At 36.0% G+C, this 20,613-nt stretch overlaps 1 protein-coding gene across 3 annotated transcripts in view; it reads left to right on the top strand.

Moving 5' to 3' along the window:
* Positions 1-20,613, top strand: part of ATP8A1 (ATPase phospholipid transporting 8A1) — a 206,621-nt gene that overhangs the window by 67,450 nt on the left and 118,558 nt on the right. For 2 of the 3 annotated variants that reach the window (XM_054582124.1, XM_054582125.1), the window contains exons 10-15: positions 835-946; positions 2,306-2,471; positions 4,032-4,159; positions 6,506-6,583; positions 8,223-8,311; positions 14,266-14,310. In XM_054582124.1, coding sequence (XP_054438099.1) covers positions 835-946; positions 2,306-2,471; positions 4,032-4,159; positions 6,506-6,583; positions 8,223-8,311; positions 14,266-14,310 — 618 coding nt within the window. The remainder of the gene's footprint in view (positions 1-834; positions 947-2,305; positions 2,472-4,031; positions 4,160-6,505; positions 6,584-8,222; positions 8,312-14,265; positions 14,311-20,613) is intronic. The other variant, XM_054582126.1, reaches the window with a different exon arrangement.

Here is a 20,613-nt window from a genome sequence, read left to right as displayed (position 1 = left end):
TCAAACACAAAGTGATAAGAATCCTTGAGCCATTAAATTTTGGGTAGTACATTTCCATCGAGAATCCCACTATGTCTGTTATAGCTACCCTTCTGGTATACCTGAGTTAGTCCACGTCAATCAACAACCTACCATAGTGGATTGCCGTGCAAAAAAAAACCCACAGAAGACCCAGTGTTCATGAAAAACATGGTTTAGATTATATGGAATGGATAGCCTCAATTTGCTGTCGTTTCAGTGAAGTGTTTAAGACTGGTTAGCTACTTACCATTTATGGAGAATTTAATCGCAGTTCTTTGAGAACCCATCTTCAAATATAATAAAATTAATGTCCTAGAGATTTTAAATACAGTGATTTATCTTTAGAGCAGAGATATGGCAATGCAAGTGGGTGATGAGATCTATGTATTTACCTTGTGTATTTTTTGAAATTTGATTATGCACAAAGCTATTTCTAATTTAAAGGAAGGTGGGGAGAGGGACAGATTTCCTTACCTCACCACTTCCAAACATCTCAGAATCCTGAATGGACTTAACTAAATCAAGAAAAGTCTTAAATAAGATTTGAAAATTAGCCTCTGAAGTCCAAAACATTGCCTACTATTTTGGATTGTGAAATTGTAGGAAATGGCTGGTTTGATGTTTAAAGAGAAGCAACTGAAATGCTTTGCTCCAGCTGTTCTTGTGGAAGAAAATTATTGCTATTGGTAGAAAAATCACTTCTTTTCTAAAAATACAGTAAACGCGAGAAGGGTTGTTCTAGTAACGGCCTTTTTTGGAATTCTGAAGCAGTTTAGAAAATTCCGCTTCTCATGTCCCCATCATCTGTCGTAGCACTGTTCCCCTGGGGGCAGACCAGATTCTCCTTCGAGGCGCTCAGTTGAGGAATACACAGTGGGTCATTGGAATCGTTGTCTACACTGGACATGACACCAAGCTGATGCAGGTGAGATTTTTATCTATCTCTTGGACTTAAATCCTTTGAAAATGGGCTATTTGCTGGCTTTCAGTTCAGCGGTCCCAAACAAAGCAGACCATCTGTTCCAGACGCCGGAGCCCCACTCTGTACTTCAGAATCTCGTTCTTGGGTGAGTGCGCTGCGCAGTAGGTCACCACACACGGAACATGGGAGTGTTTCGCCCGAGATCACCCAGTGCGTGGACTCTCAGAGATCTTGCATTATCGGTCCATTGACAGCATTTACTAACCATTGCAGCGCTAGACATAAGTCATCTGTGTAATTAAGACTGCTTTGCATTAACGTTTTTGTCTTAGAATTTTATTTTAATACAGAGATCGAATTTTAGAACTTTTCATTTTTTCATAAAATTAAAAGAAAAACTTGTAACTCAAATGTTGACCGTTGTTTCATAGCATATTTATGTTAAGCCATTTTTAATCAACTTTAATCCTAGCCACTTGCAGTGTTTCCCCATGCCTGTGGATGCACCTTCTTTATAGTACAATATCATCAGTGTCAAGTGTTTACGTGGGTATGGGGAAGTCAGTTTTAAGAAACTACATGAAAATCTCCTCTAAGGACTGATTGATAACTTTGTACATTGTAAAGGCGTGAAGATGTGATCACCAGGCAAGCAGGACTACAATTAATGATTCTACCCCTACTGAGTCTGGAGATTCTGTATTGACTCCATATTTTATATTGATTATGACAGATTTATTTTGTGTCCTGTGGATGCCTTGGTTAGCAACAATTCAGCATAATCATTTTTTATTATTAAATACATCTGAAGAAACTTGTCTCTGTTATTCTTTATAGCTGGGATTGCTTATGGCTGCTGTGTTCAGTAATAACAATTACCAGATGCCACCAAGAGTTCAGAACACAGTTATCCTATAACTTTGCCTTCATACTTTGGAATTTCCAGGTCTCTGGCTGTGGATTCACAGGCCCTTCTCTGCCTCTCTTCCAAAGCAGAGATGCAAGATGGGTGCCTCTGGTCCACCCTGTTTGCTTAAGTAGTCTGGTAGTACATTGTTCACCTTACATTCCACAATGCAAAAGCTGTGTTTACAAAAGGAATGTTATTTCTTTCTCTTATTATTGTTTTATATCCTAGAAAAAGGCTTAGGTGACATAGTGGTCCTTAGGAAAAGAGGCAGTTAACCTTTGACAGCTTGTTACATCTGTGATTGTTACCTGCACAATTTTTTGATGTCTACTCACATCTAGATTTTGAGTTTGATGAGGACTTTGTCATGCTCATCAATATGCTAGATACCTGTTACTAAATCATTGTACGCAGTTCTTATTACTAATCTTGTTGTGTTGTTTTTTTTATAGAATTCGACAAGTCCACCACTTAAACTCTCAAATGTGGAACGAATTACAAATGTGCAAATTTTGATTTTATTTTGTATCTTAATTGCCATGTCCCTTGTCTGTTCCGTGGGCTCAGCTATTTGGAATCGAAGGCACTCTGGAAAGGACTGGTACCTCAATCTAAACTGTGAGCATTCAAATGCTTATTGACCTTTTTTCTTTCATTAAAACATGTATTTGTTTCATAGCCGCTCTTGGAATTTCCTATTATTTCTAAAAGAAAACATCTTTGCCAAGATAACTGGACATTTAGTCTATACTTTTCAATGCAGTTTCCAGTAAAATTAAGTACAGTGGAGAATCTCTAAACTTTCACAGTCCACCCAGCTGTTGTAACTCAGTTTGTTGGATCGTCACCCTGGGCACCAAAAGGCCATGGGTTCTATTTCCAGTCAAGGCACATGCCTGGATTGCAGGACCAGTGCCCAGTCGGGGCATCTGTGTGAGACAACCAATCAATAATTCTCTCACATTGATGTTTCTCTCTTCCTCTCTCTCTCTCTTTTTCTCTCTCTTCCTTTCCCTCCCCCCTTCCCCAGAATCTGAATAATTAAATAATTTCAGAATCCTTAAAAATATAATAAGCACTCATAGTACTATAAAATGTTATTTTATTAATCTTAGTTTCACTAATGCTATTAATTTGTTTAAAACAACATTTTAATACAGGAAGTTAGATAGATGTCTGGTAAAGAAAGCAGGCTGAGTATATATTTAAACCACCAAAAATAGTTTACATGTTTTTAAAATGTTTAAATTGAATGGACTTTCATTTGAACTCATGACTGCAGTGAATTCTGTGTTGATGATCACCTTGTCTTAGGGCATGTGCTATTAGACAGTTTCCTTTTGGAGCATGTATCCTTTTACTACTGTGAGAATAATGTGCCACCCCTGAATGTTTCTGGGAAGTAAGTTTGCACTGCCGTTTGATGAGTCCTCAACCAATAAAATACTTAATTTTCAGAAGTGTGAAGACAAATTATAGTAAAATCTTATGGCAAAATTTATTGTTTTAGTTGTTCTTTTATTACACTGATTTGGCTTTGCAGCTATTCTAAGTTTTGAGGGTTTTTTAACAGTCACTGATTTACTATTTCAACTTTAAAACTGTTAAAACCACCATCAATTTGTTTCTTCATATACTTTACAGTGCATCTGGAATAACTGTTTTATTTTCATTATTGAAGAGGAAGACTTTAATTTACCTAGGGTGGAATTTACCTGGGCTCTAGCCCTACATTGTTTTTGCTATTTGGGTTAGTTTTGCTGGTACTCTTTTGTATATTTGCTTTTAAGGCATGCTTTAAATGGGAAATGCTTTTTCACAATTTATATAAAACTACTTCTACCCAGTTAAGATTTTTCATTTATAAACTTTTAGTCATGTCTCTCCTATCTCTAAACTTTGTGTTTGGAACAGAATTTGAAATACTTGACAGTACTTTCACTTTTTAGTACCCTTATGCAGTTCTTAGTAGGATTAACAACGTATTGAACACAAAAAATGCTGTTCCCTCTTGAAGAATGTATTTGAGAATAAGGGTATGTTATCAACACAGTATTCCTCCCAAACTATGTATGTTATGCTGTACTATATGGAAAAATTTTGTTATGCTTAAAGTTCTGGTCAATGCAAAATAAAATATAAAACTATAAATGTTTTTCCTCCCACCTTCCCCAATAGATGGTGGCGCTAATAATTTTGGGCTGAATTTCTTGACCTTCATCATCCTTTTCAACAATCTCATTCCTATCAGCTTGTTGGTAACATTAGAAGTGGTGAAATTTACTCAGGCATACTTCATAAATTGGGTAAATATGAATTATTACTGTTTTTATCACCCTAAACATGTTGTTTTTTTTCTGATAGGATCTTTTGATCTCTCAAAAGGAAAAAAAAAAAACCCTTAATTGTACTTTACCTTTTATTGACTGTAAGATAATATTTCAAAATATTTTTGAGCCTAATATAATTATAATAAATTCATTTGACATGAAAATCAGTAACAAAGTCTCTCATCACAATATCACACAAGTGTATAGACCAGACTCTGGAGAAAATAGGTCTCTAGTTCAGGAAACCTATTTTAAGTTACATTGTATCTTGGGGAAAAGGAGAACCATGGGGTTTGGCATTAAAATATCTGGATTGTAGTTGTAGTTCTGTAATTTACTAGCTGTGTGAACTTTGGCAAGCCACTTGACTTCTTTGAGACATATTTTCTTGGACTCTCACATAGGAATGATATATATGGTTTACCTGCATCTCCCAGTGGTTATATAGATCAAAGGAATTCCACAACAAAACAGACAGCTTCATAAACAATTGAGCACCATAAAAATAATACTGTGTTCACTACTTGTAACAACCAGGGTGTCTGTCATGCTTTATACATCTAGGTAGTTTATTTTACCACTCTATAAACAATTTCAGCTGTGCCTGAATTTTTCCTCTTTTTCTTTTTTTTCCTTAAATTTTTTTTTTAAATCTTGGGAAAATGTGCTGGACATCTGTTTCCTAAATGTTTTGTTTATAAAATACGTTGCTCATGCTCAGTTTTATTTTTACTAAAATTAAAATTAATAAGTTTATGTAAATTAAGTAAATCTCTAGGCCTGATCTGCCTGAAAGTTTACTTTTTCTTTTCTTTCGAGAAATTTCGGTATTATCTTTTGATGTTTCTTTTTAAATCACCTAAGAGCTTTTTACTATGAACAATATTAGAATTTTAAAAACTGTAACTGATGATACTGTAGTAACTGATTATTATCTTCCCATGGTAAATGCTCCGCCTCAGCTGTCAGTCTCAATGCAGTGGTGAAAGAGCAGCGTGATTTAGAAATCTCAAATGGGCTGCAAGCATAGCTCACTTCGTGCAGGAAATATGTTATTGAAACATTGTAATAAAATTTGTATAAATACAGTGAAAACTTATTGACGGTTTCCCACTTACCATAAGAAATAAGGTGACTCATTGTGAAAATCCAATGGTCAATCGCTTTATTATTTTATTTGGACTTTCAAAAATAATATTTGCTTGAAATGATTATGTAATTTTAGTGTTGGGTGAACCCAGCAGGCCTTTCAACCACCTTTCTATATGCAGGGATTATGTAACTTTCCTGGCCGAAGCGCTCTTCCCTCACCACGCGGCCTATTCTTTGTGTGGAAGTAAAATTGGTCACTGCCTCTTTCTGATTCTGGTTCTGCCCAGTAGATCTTTTATGAAAATTGTCTAATCTTGTTTCCAAATGCTGGCCTTGTAAAACATTTGAACTTGACTATCATGCCAGCTCGTCTATCATATCCCCTTCTCAGCTAAATATCCTCTGTCTCCTTCTGTTCTTCATTTGACGTGATTGCCAACCTGATCTCCAATCTAGTTACTCCTCTCTGAACATTGCCCAGTTGTCTGATTTCCCTCTTAAAACATGGCACCTAAAGCTCAACAGCCTAGTTCAGAAATGAGATTGAGCGATCTAAAATACAGATACAGAAGAGGCCAGATTTGGCCATATTTTCATTTGACATGTGAAAATCAGTCAACTCTGACTTGTCAGTAAAATGTTCTATTATAGAAAGTATTAATTTTTATAGGATTAATAGTCATAATTCCGGGTGCAAAGCAAGTACAAATTGGTACAAAAACTATACATTTTTCTTTGGGTTTTGAGAATGCACTCATTTTACTTCCAAGTAGATACAGTGTAAGAAACTTGGCCAAGAAAGTTCAACCAGATAAAATCCATTAGATTATTTTCCCAGGGATGTGAAGTTGTAATTACTTTATCAATATTTAGTTGCTGGTATTTTAGTTCAAATTAAGCACTTACATTGTGTCAGACACCATAGGAAGCACTTTAATACATTATCGTATTTAATCTCTACAATTGGTTCGCTATCTAGGAAATGGTAGAATGATAGCAGATCAAGATCACTTGATTCCAGAGACACGTTCTAACTGCCACACTGTTCTGCCTTTGCTGTGGAGTATAATATTCTCCATTGAGTTCTGTTTGGGAAAATCGACTGAAATGGAATAGGGATGGCAAGAAATGAGAATGATTATGTACACAGCTTGCCAGTTAAAATAAAACTTCACTGTCTTTTATTACCAATTGTATACAATAACTTATCTTATTTTATTTTTAAAAAAGGATCTCGACATGCACTATGAACCCACAGACACTGCTGCTATGGCTCGAACATCTAATCTGAATGAGGAGCTTGGCCAGGTAATTGAAAGTTCTCGTTGAAGTGTTGACATGGAAGTCAGGCTCATTGTAATTTCTGCCGTAGATGACAGCTTCACAGGAATTGACAGCTTCTAATTTTCCATGAGTGGAATAATCAGCATAAATACATGTTAGTACATAACTATGAATGTTGATTTTTAGTAAGTGTTTAAAAATATTTAAAGCCTATTTTGCTCTCAAATAAGGTATTGCACTGAGAGATGTCCTTCAGTATCTAATCTAACAAGTAGAAACGTATTGGCAGTTTTGAGTTACACACTGTCAGTTTAAAAATTGTTCATAGCTTTTAACCAGAAAGGAAGAAAAAGCTAAATTGATCAATGAAGTTATGTAAGTTGAAGTGTAATAGTGGTCAAACAGGAAATTTAGATTTATAATCCATACAGTATTCATACATATGTGTATATTTGTAATCCGTTTATATTCAGAGGGTGAGGCAAAAAGGTAGGTTTACAGTTGTGAATATTCGTAACAGTTTATTCATATATTATTATTTATTAATTGTTATATTATTTTCCACATGAACAACTGCAAACCTACTATTGCCCCACCCTGTACTGGCTAATAAAAGACCCTTCTTTTTTTGTACCATTGCTATTTGCTAACTCTTATTTTTCAAATAGCATGTAGACCAGAATTATCCTCTGCCTTACCACTTCAGATGTTCTGTGAAATTAATTTCAGAAGCTGTTGCCAGTCTTCAGTTGTTATTGGATTGGCCAAAAAATTTATTTGGTTTCTTCCATAAGGTAGCCCAAATAGTGCTTAGTTGTCTTTAAATTCATTCAAAACAATTTTGTTAGATAGTATTGTGACAGCTGTCATATCAGTGTGCATTTTAAAAAGCATCAAAATTGGTGAATTTTTGTGTATCCATTTTAATATGAAGATGGAAGAAAATACACATTTTTGGCATATTATGCTTTATTATTTTAAGAAAGGTAAAAATGCAACTGAAACACAAAAAAATGGTTTGTGCAGTGTACAAAGAAGGTGCTGTGACTAATTGAACATGTCAAAAGTGGTTTGCAAAGTTTTGTGCTGGGTATTTCTCCCTGGACAATGCCCCCACAGCCAGGTTAACCAATTGACATTGATAGCAATCAAATTGAAACATTAATTTTGAGAACAATCAGTGTTATACAATGCAGGAGGTAGTGACATACTCAAAATATCCAAATCAATAAAGTTGTTTGTGAAAATGAAAAATGTGCCTTTTATTTTACGGAGAAAACTAAATGGACCCTTTGGGCACCTCAGCCTGTGGAGAAGTGTTGATGGGTGTTCTGGTGCTGCATAAACAACACAGAGCTGCAAAGGCGCTTTCTAGTGGAAGTTCAGAGCTATTAAGACAGATTCCTATATGATCATAGTTTTTCTAATATCTTGATAGTTTTCAATGTTCATTTGTGAAATGGATCACTGCTGATATGCTAAGAAATTAGTTGGATGTATTCCTTAATAAGCAGACAGAAGTCAATTAATAGCATTCTATTGTGCCCCTACAATGTAACAAATTTGATAAAAAGAATAACGGTTTTCCCCTGCCCCCCTGTAAGAGAGTGGCTTAAAAAGACTTCTGAAATTTTAGTGAGAAATTTTAAACTCTTTTTTTTAGGTAAAATACATATTTTCTGACAAAACTGGTACTCTGACCTGCAATGTAATGCAGTTTAAGAAGTGCACCATAGCTGGAGTTGCTTATGGGTAAGTTTTTTCCCTTTAAATAAAATGTGAAGTACACATTTAATTGGTGCTAATAACATCTTGGTACATTTTGAGAGTTCTTTTAGTGGAGGTTGTTTTTTAATCTCCAAAGCAGTTGTTTCAGCATAAATGTGTGGTATTGTATTTTTATATTTAGGCGTTGTTTTTCATTTGGAATTCCCTGTGAGGTGCGGGCTGCCCAGTAATATTTCAGCGTCTGGAACTGCCCAGGGTCTCCCACGTGGTACACATGCACTTCCCTCTGTGTTGCCATTAAGCCAGAGTACAGCTGGCATGTGGTAGGAACATAGAGTCTGTTCTTGGACTGTTTGCAAGTGCCCACGTTATAAAATGTTGTTGTTTCTCTGATACTTAGCCCTTTGATTTGTTTGGTTTTTTTTCTTTTATCATATCTCTTCTTTGCAGTCACAGAACAATTTAAATTTCTGATGATGCGAAGGAAGTAGAGACATGAAACTCTTAAATCCAGAGGATAGTGAGTATCATCAACAACTTTTATCAGGACATTAATGTCCCTAAGATTGTGCTGTTGAGCACTCATTTATTTCTTATGTCCAGGTACGCCTGCCTGAAACGTTCAAAAACGTTCTTTTTGAAATACTTTATAGGGTAAAGTGAGAAAATTAGTTTCTACATTTCCGAAAAGGACAGGATCAAAAAATGAAACAGCCTCCTTGTGGTCTGAATGGTCCTATTACCAAATTTTCCTACCACCTTTATCCACAAGTGAGACTGGTAAATATCAACCCCTTAACCACAGCAGCGAGGAGGCTTGCTTTGGGGTTGTCTGTCGTGTAGCCACTCTTCCCACGCACGCTCTGTCTCCAGACACTAAGCCAGTATAAAAATAGTGTATTGAATTTTGAAAATGCCTTAGTTAAAATCATAAGTAAATAACCATGTGGTATAAAATTATAAAAATGTATAGTTACTCCCATACACAGGGTCTACAAAGAGAAATAGATAGAGGCAGATGTCCTTGTTCTTTGAGTTAATGTGACTAAAAATGGCTTCAAACTGTTAAGCTAAAAAGACATTTGGTTGAATGGCTTTTTCACATGATAAAGCCAGGATGTTAACTTGAGAAACATACTTACTGTTTCTAGGATTGGGTGCCATTGTGCATTTTTCCCTCTTTATCTGAAGATCTCCTAATAATCTTAGACAAAGAGCCCATCCTTGCTCCAACCTGGACATAGCTACCCGCCTCACTCTCTGGTCAGCGCTGGAGGGGGACAGGTGCGGGCCCAGTTTGGACATTGTATATATTAGACCCACAGTAATCTCTGACCAGAGAAGGAAAGATCTGTTGAGATTCTAGAGCGTTGTCTGATACTTGCTGGTAGATTTATGGTGATGTTTGTTTTCACACAAAATCTGCATTCATTCACAAATATGATTATTAGAGTGATCTGTTTGATAATCACCATCCCTTTTAACTTTGTCCAATTTCCAATGGAATAATCAAGTTTTCAAGTTAGTAATTATTGGTGGTGAACTGCTCAGAACAGAGAGCTGGAATGATATCTAGGTACTCTTTTCTTCTGCATTTTATCAGGGTTGTTTGTTTTTGTTTTGTTTTGTTTTTAAGTTCTTGGAACAAGTCCTCAGACACTTGGAAGCAGTAGTTCTAAAGAATAATGTCCTTCCTGTATCTATTGGTGATACTGCCCTTGACTGCATTACGATAGAGTGGGTTTGAGACTGGTGAATATTAAAGTAGTATTAGAGTTAAGAATTGTCATCATTTTAGATTAAGGTTTCAGTGAAACAAATTTCTTCTCAGGAAACTAACCTGTCTGAATATCAAGGTGTAGTCATAAAACATGAGTTATAGTTGTAGCTTTGTCAGTAATTCACAATGTGACTCTGAATAATTCTTTGCTAATATTCCAAACCCTTTAAAATGAACATGGTAAGAGCAAATGATTTTTTTCCCCCAGGGTTTGGAGCAAGGAAGGGTTTATTGATCGAGAAGGCCTAACTAGAGGAGGTGGGAGAACTAATTCTCAAATCAATCCTAATAGAGCTCAAAATTCAGGCCTTCTTATTATATATTCTTCTTATTTTATCTTCTTATTATATAACAAGCGAAGGGAGAAGGGTGAAGTGAAGAGGTGGGTGGGGACTGTAGTCAGCAAAGGGGTCCCAGGAAAAGTACAAATTTTCTAAATCCCTTTGTTCCTGGTTGACCCCCACTGATCTGAGTTCGGTTCTGGAGTTATCACAAAAGCATATGATCTTTAAGATTTTTTCCCAGATATAAAATTCTAACATCTTTACAAATTAAAAAAAAAACCAAACAGGTGTTCCTTTGTTTTTAAATTTTAACTATATAACCAGAAATGTGTTTCTTCTTTGGGTGTTGTAGTGCTGTATTATGCTTTCACAAATTCCAGAAGTTAAGTGAGGCTGGTTGTTAAACTGCTTCCAATAGTCATGTATTGGTTGTGTATGTGATTTTAGGATCCTTAACCCTGACTGAGTTTTTATTAACACCCTCCAAACATTCTGATGGACAATAGGAATGTCAGCATTGTAGAGAGTTGTTCATAATCAAAGCTTTAGAGAAACCGTTACTTAATTCTCCCTAACTCCACAGGAAAAAGTAATTACTGTCAGCCAGCTCTCTGTGGGAATTTCCTCTGGGCGCTCTTGGGTTATTGGAGTCCAGACAAGGAAATAACATGCTTTAAGTACCCATTTGCCCCATAGCAATGTTTAACGCTTGTTTAATATGGGAAACTATTAGGTAGGTGGACTTCCAGCTCCAGCAGAAGAAAACATGGTGTTCATTCCCCCGGGATATGGCAAAACAAAGGAGAATAACACAAACTTTCACATACTAACAAATGCCTTTGGGGCTACAATTTCAGAGCTGATGCTTTTTCAACATGTTTCACAAATGAGATAAAGCCTTGGTTTTCCCTAGAGAGTCAAAGGTCAGTTCTCTTGTTTTTATCCGTTTGAAGGACAAGGGGAAGTCCCTTGATAGTATAACCTTTGCCTAGTGTTGGAAGATGGTATTTTGCTCTTAAAACAATGCTTCAAAATTTACTCTTTAAGTTTCTCTCATTTCAGGTAACCTTTGCTCCAAATTGGATTTGTGATAGACAATGAAATAAAAAGATTTGTACACACAGACCATGATTATTTTGTAGAGATCAAGTTTATATCAGAGACACCAACATGCTTAAATTTATTAGATCTTTTTAAATGTAAATGAATTATGATGTCATTTAAAAATGTAACCCTTTACAAACTAGATATGCTACTGTTAATCAATTAAAGTATAGCAAATTCCTTCCTGTAGAGAATAAGTCATATTTATCAGTTACTTGAATGCCAGGAATAGGTAAGAAACTTTTATGTTCAATGACTAGGATTCTCAATATAGTGAATATTCTAGGCTATAATCTCAGTACCATCTTTGTCAATAATTTGCCCTTCTATTCAAATGAGCTGACAAGCTAGACTAGGCTGAATAGTATATAATCTCTAAAGTTAAAAAAAAAAAATCCATTAAGCAAACTTAAACAGGGATTTTTGTGTCAGAAAGTCATTTAATCAGTGTTAAAACCATTTCGTAGACATTTTCCCTTTAAGTGAAAAATGAATGTTCTTAAAAGCAGTCTTTATGTATGAATATAGTATATGAATGGCTTTACTTGACAATATTTTCTTTAGCAATAAGTTTGCTGAAAGGACCAACTGCTTTAACACCAAGAAGAGATTCATTGTGGGAAACCTCACAATAAACCTTAATGCTTAGCCCCCAATCTAGACTAAAACCAACAAATTTATTTTATTGCTCACCTCGACTGGTGGTGAAAGCTGGGTGAACATTCGGAATCTGCTTATTCACCTACCTCAGTGAATGTTAATCTCCCTCTGTGTATGTAGCACTTTGTTAGATGGTGGGGCTGTCATGATCAGCAAAAGTTCCCGTGATTCCCACCCCCCATGGCTGATCATCTAACTGGGGGTTAATGGGTGTTAATTAAGGAATCACACAGACCAATATAAGATCCTAACACAAGACAAAGGTCTATGGGAGTCTGTGATTGGGGTTGACGTAATCGGAAGGTCAGGGACTGCACCCTGAGACAGTGATACTGGAGCTGACACCTAAGAATGGGTCTAAGTGAAGAACTTACCAGGCAGACATAACAGCACTGACATGCAAGCAAAGGCAGACAGCCAGGCAGCACAGGCACACGATCGCTGGGAAGCCCCTGCAGACAGGATCAGTGGCAGGTGTGTGGTGGGCAGCCTGCTGCTCATCACCCTGCACAGCACTCAGCATATGCCAGGGCTGGACCAGACTCGGGGAGAGGGACCCTGAGCCTTGAGCTCTGCAGTTTTTAAGCCGCCTGGCTTAAGGAGCAAGTCAGGTGTGTGAGATCGGGGGCTGCTCGTTCACTACCAGTGCAGCTTGGCAGAACCTTGGCTCAGTGTTTTTGCTCGTGCAGCAAACCCCCGCACCCCTGCCTCGTCTAGCCTGGAGTCCAAGCCGTGACGTTGGTTGGAATTGATTGCCTGAAACACTGCAGTAGGCCAGTACCTCTTCTGGGAGTCTATCCCACAAGGGGAAAGTTAGCCCTGCCTCTCAAGCTTCTACAAAAGTCCTTTGGTAGGAGAGAGAGTAGCGAGGGGGGTTAAAGGGACCACCTCCATCATAATTGGCGTGAGGAGGGCAGGTCCTACGCTGGAGCCAGACTGGTGCCTTGGAATGTTGAGGCTACGCCGCGGCCCGTTGGGAAGGGTAGAGACAGTGGGGTGGCCACTCTGGAGTGAAAGGAGGGATCCCAACGGGGTCAATTGTACATTTGTCAAAAATAACGATTTTACATTTGTACTAAACTGGGCATATTTTTTAAAAATCTACCTATATCGAATAATATTTAATTTAAAGGAAGGAGATTGAATGGACATATATAACAAAAGAAATGGGAGATAAGAAAATCTTCTCTAGTTGCTAAGACAGTAAATCTTAAATGTTTTCACCACAAGATAAGAAATAATAATTACATGAGGTGATGGAGGCATTAGTTAATGCTATGGTGGTAATCATTTTGCAATATATAAAATGTATCAAATCAACACTTTGTGCGTATACCTTAAGCACAATGTCATGTGTCAATTTTATCTCAATAAAACTGGGGAATGTGAACAATAAAAATAAATTTAATAAATACATACATACATAAAAGAAAATCTGCTATAATATATAAAAGGCCACTTCTGACTGAATATGAATGGCTGGTTAAAATAAAAGCTGAACGTCAATCAAACTTTCCTAGTGCTCACATAAGCTGATGGATGAAATGAAGTATTGATGAATGTGCTTTCTGTTTGAGATAATAAATGATTTCATAATTGAATTATGGTTTAAGTGAAATTTTTTGAAAATAAGTTAGTCTTAAAATGCGGTTCCATTTAATTTATATCAATGTAATTAATTTTACTTTAATATGCCCGCTTAAGGAACCTCATGATAGCCAAATTTATTTCTAAAGTAAATTTTACCAGTGTGTTAGTTTGTTCCTAGGCATTTAGCATCTTTGTTTTGTCAAAACACTTTATTCTGATTATATAGCATGTGGTTGATTTTCCATTGATTTATATAGAGTTAAACTGCTAAGTTTAAATGTTTCCTACTGAATACTGAATTCTGTGCATAAAATCAGTAAATTTCATGTTGAAGAGGCAAGTTGGCTCTCCAGTTATAGAATGCCTTTGTAACCTGCTCATTGATGTAGAATCATCATTCTACTTACTCTACTAACTGCCATTCTTTCCAAATCAGCTAAAAATTCATGTTAACTGTTTTTAAGATCCATCTTTTTGTTGTTCCCTTATGCACACTTTCATGTTGCCAGCCTTGCTGTGATTCTTTTTCCTCTTTCTGTCCCTCTTTCTGCTTCCCGAAGCCATGTCCCCGAGCCCGAGGATTATGGCTGCTCCCCTGACGAATGGTAAGCTGCACGGACCTTTCTCTCTCACTGAGCCCTTTAAAAAGGCTTTGCATTTTCTTGTTTTGTTAGACACATTTCACTACTTTTGAAAAAAGCATTACTGATCAGATATGGTAACGTGCTGTAAAGTAGGTGGTTGTTGAAATTCATCTAATAACCTTTGGTCATTTTATTAGCATTCAGTTTAAAGGTTAGGCTTGTCAGAGTTTTCCATTATGTACCTCTGATAAAGTCTGTAATGATCAACGTGGGGTCCCTGGGCTGTGGACCACCTAAGATTTCTGTTACAGCTCTGGAAACTTGATGTTTTTTAGCTCAGCATTGCCACCTTCTGCCACTCTGTACGTACTCTGCAAATCTGCAAAAGATGAAAACATACCCAAGCTGTGGAAATTTCCTTTACATTTCTTTTCATTAATTTACCAAATCTGTTTGGAGGCTAGAAAATGAACTTTTAAAAAATCGACTGTCTGGAAAAAATGGTGAAAGACTATGCTACCAAAGATTGGAGTTAACTGGAATGTAATTAATTTTAGAATTATTAAAGATGGCATTTTACAGGCTTAATGTCAATACTTCGGGCTTTTTTACTTAAAAATCCTGCCTACAAAAATTTTTTTTTTAATTAAAAATAAAATAAAATGCCTCCTCCATGGATTTAAATTTTCATTTACGATAGTATAAATTTATTTCGATATTTTTATAGTTCATCATGATTTTGCGGCAAATGAAATTTTGGCAAACAGGTTCTTTTAATGCTGGTAACTATAGAAAAATTGTGGCTATAAAAGTCATTACATTTTTATTTTCAGGTTATACATAATTGTTATGATGAAACCAATTCTGATGTGTATGGAAGTCGAATAACATCGTTTAATTTTTTTCAACTTGGATTTTATTTCAATAAAATGGAGACTGTAACAATTTGCAGTAAACCTCATTGTACCTAAGGGCTAATGACACGGCCAGCTGTTTGGTTCACGTGACAACTGTTGAATCCTTCCATTTAAACTCATTGCTTGAAGTATCATGTATTTGAACACCTAGAGACAACTGAATAATTTTTAATATTTTTAAAAATGTGCCAAAGCTTCTTTCTGCTGATGGATAATTCCAGTTTAATGGTGTAGATATTCACTTTTATTTAATCCTTTAAAAATATAGTTAAAATTTTTGATGGTATCTTTTTATTTGTTGCTTTTCTGTAACATCAAGGTAATTCTATTAATTTTAATCACTTCATTAATGTAGAATTAATATACATTTTCTAAGATAACTCATTTATTCTTAAGAGAAGGAAATTACCTTTACCATATTGTTATTAGGATTGAATGGAAATGGTAAAGGTTATTGTTTATTTATGTCATTGAAAATATCATACTTTTGATAGAGGTTGTTTCATAGCTTTTATCATTGTTGGAAAGAGAGGATGTTATTTTATCTAGTTTAATAAGTTCCTTTTGTAGAGCATCCTTTGGGAAATTTGATATTCTAAACTAGGTAACTCCAAATTAAAAAATGTCAGCTTTTTCATAAATTTTGCATCTCCACTTGCAGTTACATATAAATTTAGATGTTAATGATATTTTTTGAAGTAAAAACTAGGGGAGGCTTTTGCCACTTTTATAATAAAGTAAGCTTTAAGTGTAAATGTAAAATATGCTTGGATTCACCATCTCTCAAGTATAGGCCTGCAAAGATGAAGGAACAGGTACTTTTTGAGCTTCTGTTGTGTCTCGGGTCCTACACAGGGTCAAGGATGCAGACTTTGAATTCTAACCACCCAAGTTCACATCCTGATCCTACTGGTACACTTGAACAAGCTGTTTGATACTTCTCCTGCATGTCCTCATCTACTAAAATGTGGACATCATAGGGAAGTTGTGAAGATTGAGTGAGTTCTTTTTCTAAAGGGCTTAGAATCACGTTGGGACATAGTAAGCTCACAGGGAATGTTTGCTCTGATGTCTCTTACTTCATCCTCCTGACATACTTGAGGAGTTGTGATGGACCTGACTATTCTAAAGTTGGTAGAATTTAGGCAAAATAACTAGTAAGTAACATGCCCCAAACTATACAACCAGTAAACAGGGGAGCCAGAGTTAAAGCCTCACTCCGTCTGGTTATAAAGCAGGTACTGCTCACATTGCATCTTAGAGACTTGCAACAACTTTGGAAAGTAACTGCTTTTGGAGCTCCAGATATCTTTGCTGCTTGTCATTTTCTTTATTCCTTTCTTGTTTTGTTAAGGTAGGAAGAGCAGGTGAGATGAAACTGACTTGAGGAAAGTTAGCACAGGGGGAACAATTTGCACGTGCATAAAGCTGGCCTGTCCCCAACCTCATCTGACTGGTTTCGTGTTAACAGTGAAACCAGAAGCAAAAGTGTGATCCTGGGGGAATCCCTGCATCTCACCACATCTTCGTGCCGCTGGCCTTTGGGGGTAAACTACGGAGTGTGATGACTGTATAAATCAAAACCTTAAAGTTCATTCCTGTCTGTCAGCAGGTTCACTTTTCAACGTGAAGTTCATTGAATTTTGTATACAAGGTCTGTCCAGAAAGTGTCCAGCCGTGTACTATTAAAAAATAGATACATTTATTGAAGAAGATACAAGAAACATTGTGTATGGGACAATGACGCCTTAATCCCTTTCAAAGCAGGCACCTTGGGACCTCACACAGTTCTCCCAGGTGCCATCAGCTGCCCTGTTGTATTTTTCTGATTCTCATCCACAGTCTGAAATCTCTTCCTTTTAAAGGGTGATTATAGTTTTGGCAAAAGCTAGAAGCCACAGGGTGCCAAATTTGGGCTGTAGGGGGGCTGAGTCACCTGGGTGATTTGATGTTTCACCAAAAAACTGCACCAGACGTGATGCATGAGCGGGCATGTTATCAAGATGAAGCTGCCAATATCCAGTTGCCATAGCTGCAGTTTCTGAATCATCTAACTAGTTTCTGCAGAGGAATGTTCAAGCTTAATGCAAAATTTGATGCAGGTTCTTTGCCCTACTCACTCATTTTTAATGTGACGGCCACATAGTACACATGCTCACTCAAGGGCGTCTACGCCCCCACTGACAAGTAGAATGAAGCCTCCATTGTTCACGCATGTGCACTCCAGTCCACTCTCCTTGGCTGCCAGGTTACATCGATTTCATGCAAATCATTCTTGTTATATTAACAATAGCTGGACTTTTTCTGGACAGACCTCGTATACAACCAGTGATCTGTATGTATTTATTTTACTGCACTACCGTTATTTACCACGGAAATGTCAAGTTAAAAAAACACATAGTATTTAACACTTAAATGTATGTAGGTTATTTTACATTCAGTTGAACTTGAAGGCAAACCTATAATGTAGTAACCCTTTCAAATAAGCTTTCTTGACATTAAAGATAATTGGATAATGGTGGTAGCTCTACTTGCTTAAATATACTAATACAAATAGTTTACAGAAATAAAATCATTTCCCAGCCAGTAGCCACTTACTCAAAATTATTAGGGCTTTCTTGTTATTATGAAGTACCATAAGCTAACATATAACCATACGGATTAATTCTTTCTATTAAAAATCTACCACTGTAGGGAAAAAAAATATGCTTATTCTCAGCATCCATGTAGCCCTAAGATATGGCTATTTTCAAAAACTATGTATTTCCATGTCCATTTTTTCTAAAGTTTCTTGCAGAAAATTTTAAGATCAACAAAAGTAGAAAAATGTACTCATCTGCTTCAATAACATACATGTACGTATGACTTCAATAATGTGCACTCAATACAGATTGCAATTAATCTATACCTTTCCCTCACTATTATTTTAAAGCAAATTCCAGATAACATTTTTGTTTTTCTTAACTATTGAATATAGTTCCACATTACTCATTCTGATAGCCTTTTTTTAAGTTAATGCTAGTAAGGGTAACTCTCCCCAAAGATTACCTTCAAGTGTTCTCTGTGCTTAGTCATTTATTTCATGATTTTTATAATTTTATGAAAATCATTTATTTTCATGATTTTTAGCATTATCATATAAAGGAGACTATATTTTCTAGTCTCCTTTATTTTCTCATTTCATTCTGGTATATAATTACATACGTAAAATGAGTGGTATTTCTTTATTTTGCTGTAACAGCTAGGCTCACTAAAACATTTTTCCAGGTGTGACTGCGTAATAATGAGATCTAATGCATCCAAATTAGTGTTAAGTCTTCAGAGTTGTCAATTTGACGGGTAATTTCTGTGTTCCGGTGAGGGAGCTGTTTCAGACAGTGTCTTGGAGCTCCTCCTTTGTAATTGCCTTTGGAGACACTGCAGGCCACATGGAAAAGCAGATCTCATTACTTTGGATAAAACCATTGTCCAACAAAAATATTATTGGATCCAATCACTTGTTCATATCCTTGAACTTTAGGAGACCTGTCTCTGAATAACAAATTTATTTGTAAAAATTAAGTCTTCCTTTAAGGAATTTTGACTTGGAACCAGTAGAACCATTCAAAAGCAGGAGGTGCAGATCCTTTCAAAAAATAAAGTGTTTTACAATCACACTGCCTTTTGGCTTCCTGTGTATGCATGTGTGTACTGTGTGTAGGTGTGTAATATATACATTTAATTTATATGTGGGGTGTGTATATGTTTCAGGTGGCTGACACAGATTTTGTCCCTGTCTTTAATTTAAATTTGATTTATTTTCTAAGTTCGCAATGTATTAACACGTCACAAACTCAAAGGGTGTGCAGAGGGAGAAGTTTGCCTGCCTTCGCTGTCTGAGACCCCTCCGTTTCCCCTTCTGAAGGCAGCCAATGTAACCAATTCCTGGTGTATTCTTCCAGATTTATACGTGCATGTACTATTTCTCTCATACTTTTATAGAAAGGGAGGCATATTGTGCTGTTTTGTACCAGCTTTTCTTTTGACAGTACATCCTTGAGATTTGTCCATATTCCATGAATGACTACCCATTTTTCTATAGTGTTCTGTTATGTGGATGTTCTAACAATTTTTTAAAGCAACATCCCTGATAGAACTTGGGTTATTTCTAATCTTTTGCTATTAAAAATGTGAGGCAAATAATGAATGCATACAGCATTTTGCACCAGGTAGATAATTAGTATAAATTCCCAGAACTGAAATTACTAGATCAAAAGATACATGCATTTTAAATGTTGGTAGTAATTGCCCAATTGTCCTTTGAAGAAGTTGAACACATTTTCATCTTCACCAATAAGATATGATTTAACTTTTTCCAAAATCATGACAGCACAGAGTTGTCAAACCTTTATTTCTGTCATATTTAAATGTAATTTCTCTCATTTTGGGGTAAAGTTGAGCTTATATTCAAAGCCAGTTGCATTCCCTTCTGTATGAACTGTATGTTTATATCCTTTGCTCATTATTCTGCTCATTGTTGATCTTTTTCTTGTTGACTCCTGAGTTCTTTTTACTTTATCAGTATTAGCCTTCCATATATGAGTTGAAAATAACTTTTACCAATTTGTCATTTAGCTTTTGACTTTGCAGTAGTTTTTGCTCTGAAAAAATGTTGTACCTTTATGCAGTCAGATTTGTTTGGTTTTCTGAATTATATGTGACACCTTAGGCATTTTCTACACCTAATTTATTTTTTTAAATTCTCCCATGCTTTTAGTACTTTTACTAGTGTATTCATCCATCTCAAGTTTATTTTGGTTTAAGATGAAAGGGTCAGTCCAACTTTTGTTTCTTTATTTCTGGTGACTCTCATTGACATAAATTTTGGATTTTAAAAAACGTCATAGTCCATCCAGTCATGTATGAAAATAGCTAATACCAATTAAGCCCTCTGCATTCTGAACTTCCTGTCAACTTCTATTGCTATTGGGACTCTTCATTTTTGTATGATCAGGAAATAGTTATTGACAGTGTATCATAGTTTTTAAATCAAGCTGCAAGAATCAGCAAATTGTAATAAGTTGTGGGGTACCTGCTCATTGTTACCTTCCTTGATGTTCCGTTCCCTACCTTATTGCTTCTTGCAAAACACCATAATTTCTTTTTCTCCTGGTGAGCAAAGTGCCACTTGAAAATTTCCCTGGAAAAATTTAACAAAACATTGCTGTTGGCTTGCATTTTGATTTGTGAGCAGTTTGCAAATTCATATAGTTTTGTCAACTCATTGTTTAAAGCCGTATTACTTGTACTTTTAATGCAATTGGTTCTTACTTTGAAGTGACATGCATTTCCTAGTTTTATCTGTGTCTACATTTACTAAAAGTGAATGTTGTATGAGATTTTGGAGAGGGGTGGGGACAGCTCAATG

The sequence above is a fragment of the Pteronotus mesoamericanus genome, unplaced genomic scaffold (assembly GCF_021234165.1).
Source record: "Pteronotus mesoamericanus isolate MK-2021 breed Mesoamerican mustached bat unplaced genomic scaffold, CSHL_Meso_final contig_68, whole genome shotgun sequence".
In the NCBI taxonomy this organism is placed as follows: Eukaryota; Metazoa; Chordata; class Mammalia; order Chiroptera; family Mormoopidae; genus Pteronotus; species Pteronotus mesoamericanus.
This window is presented reverse-complemented; position numbering and strand designations above follow the sequence as displayed.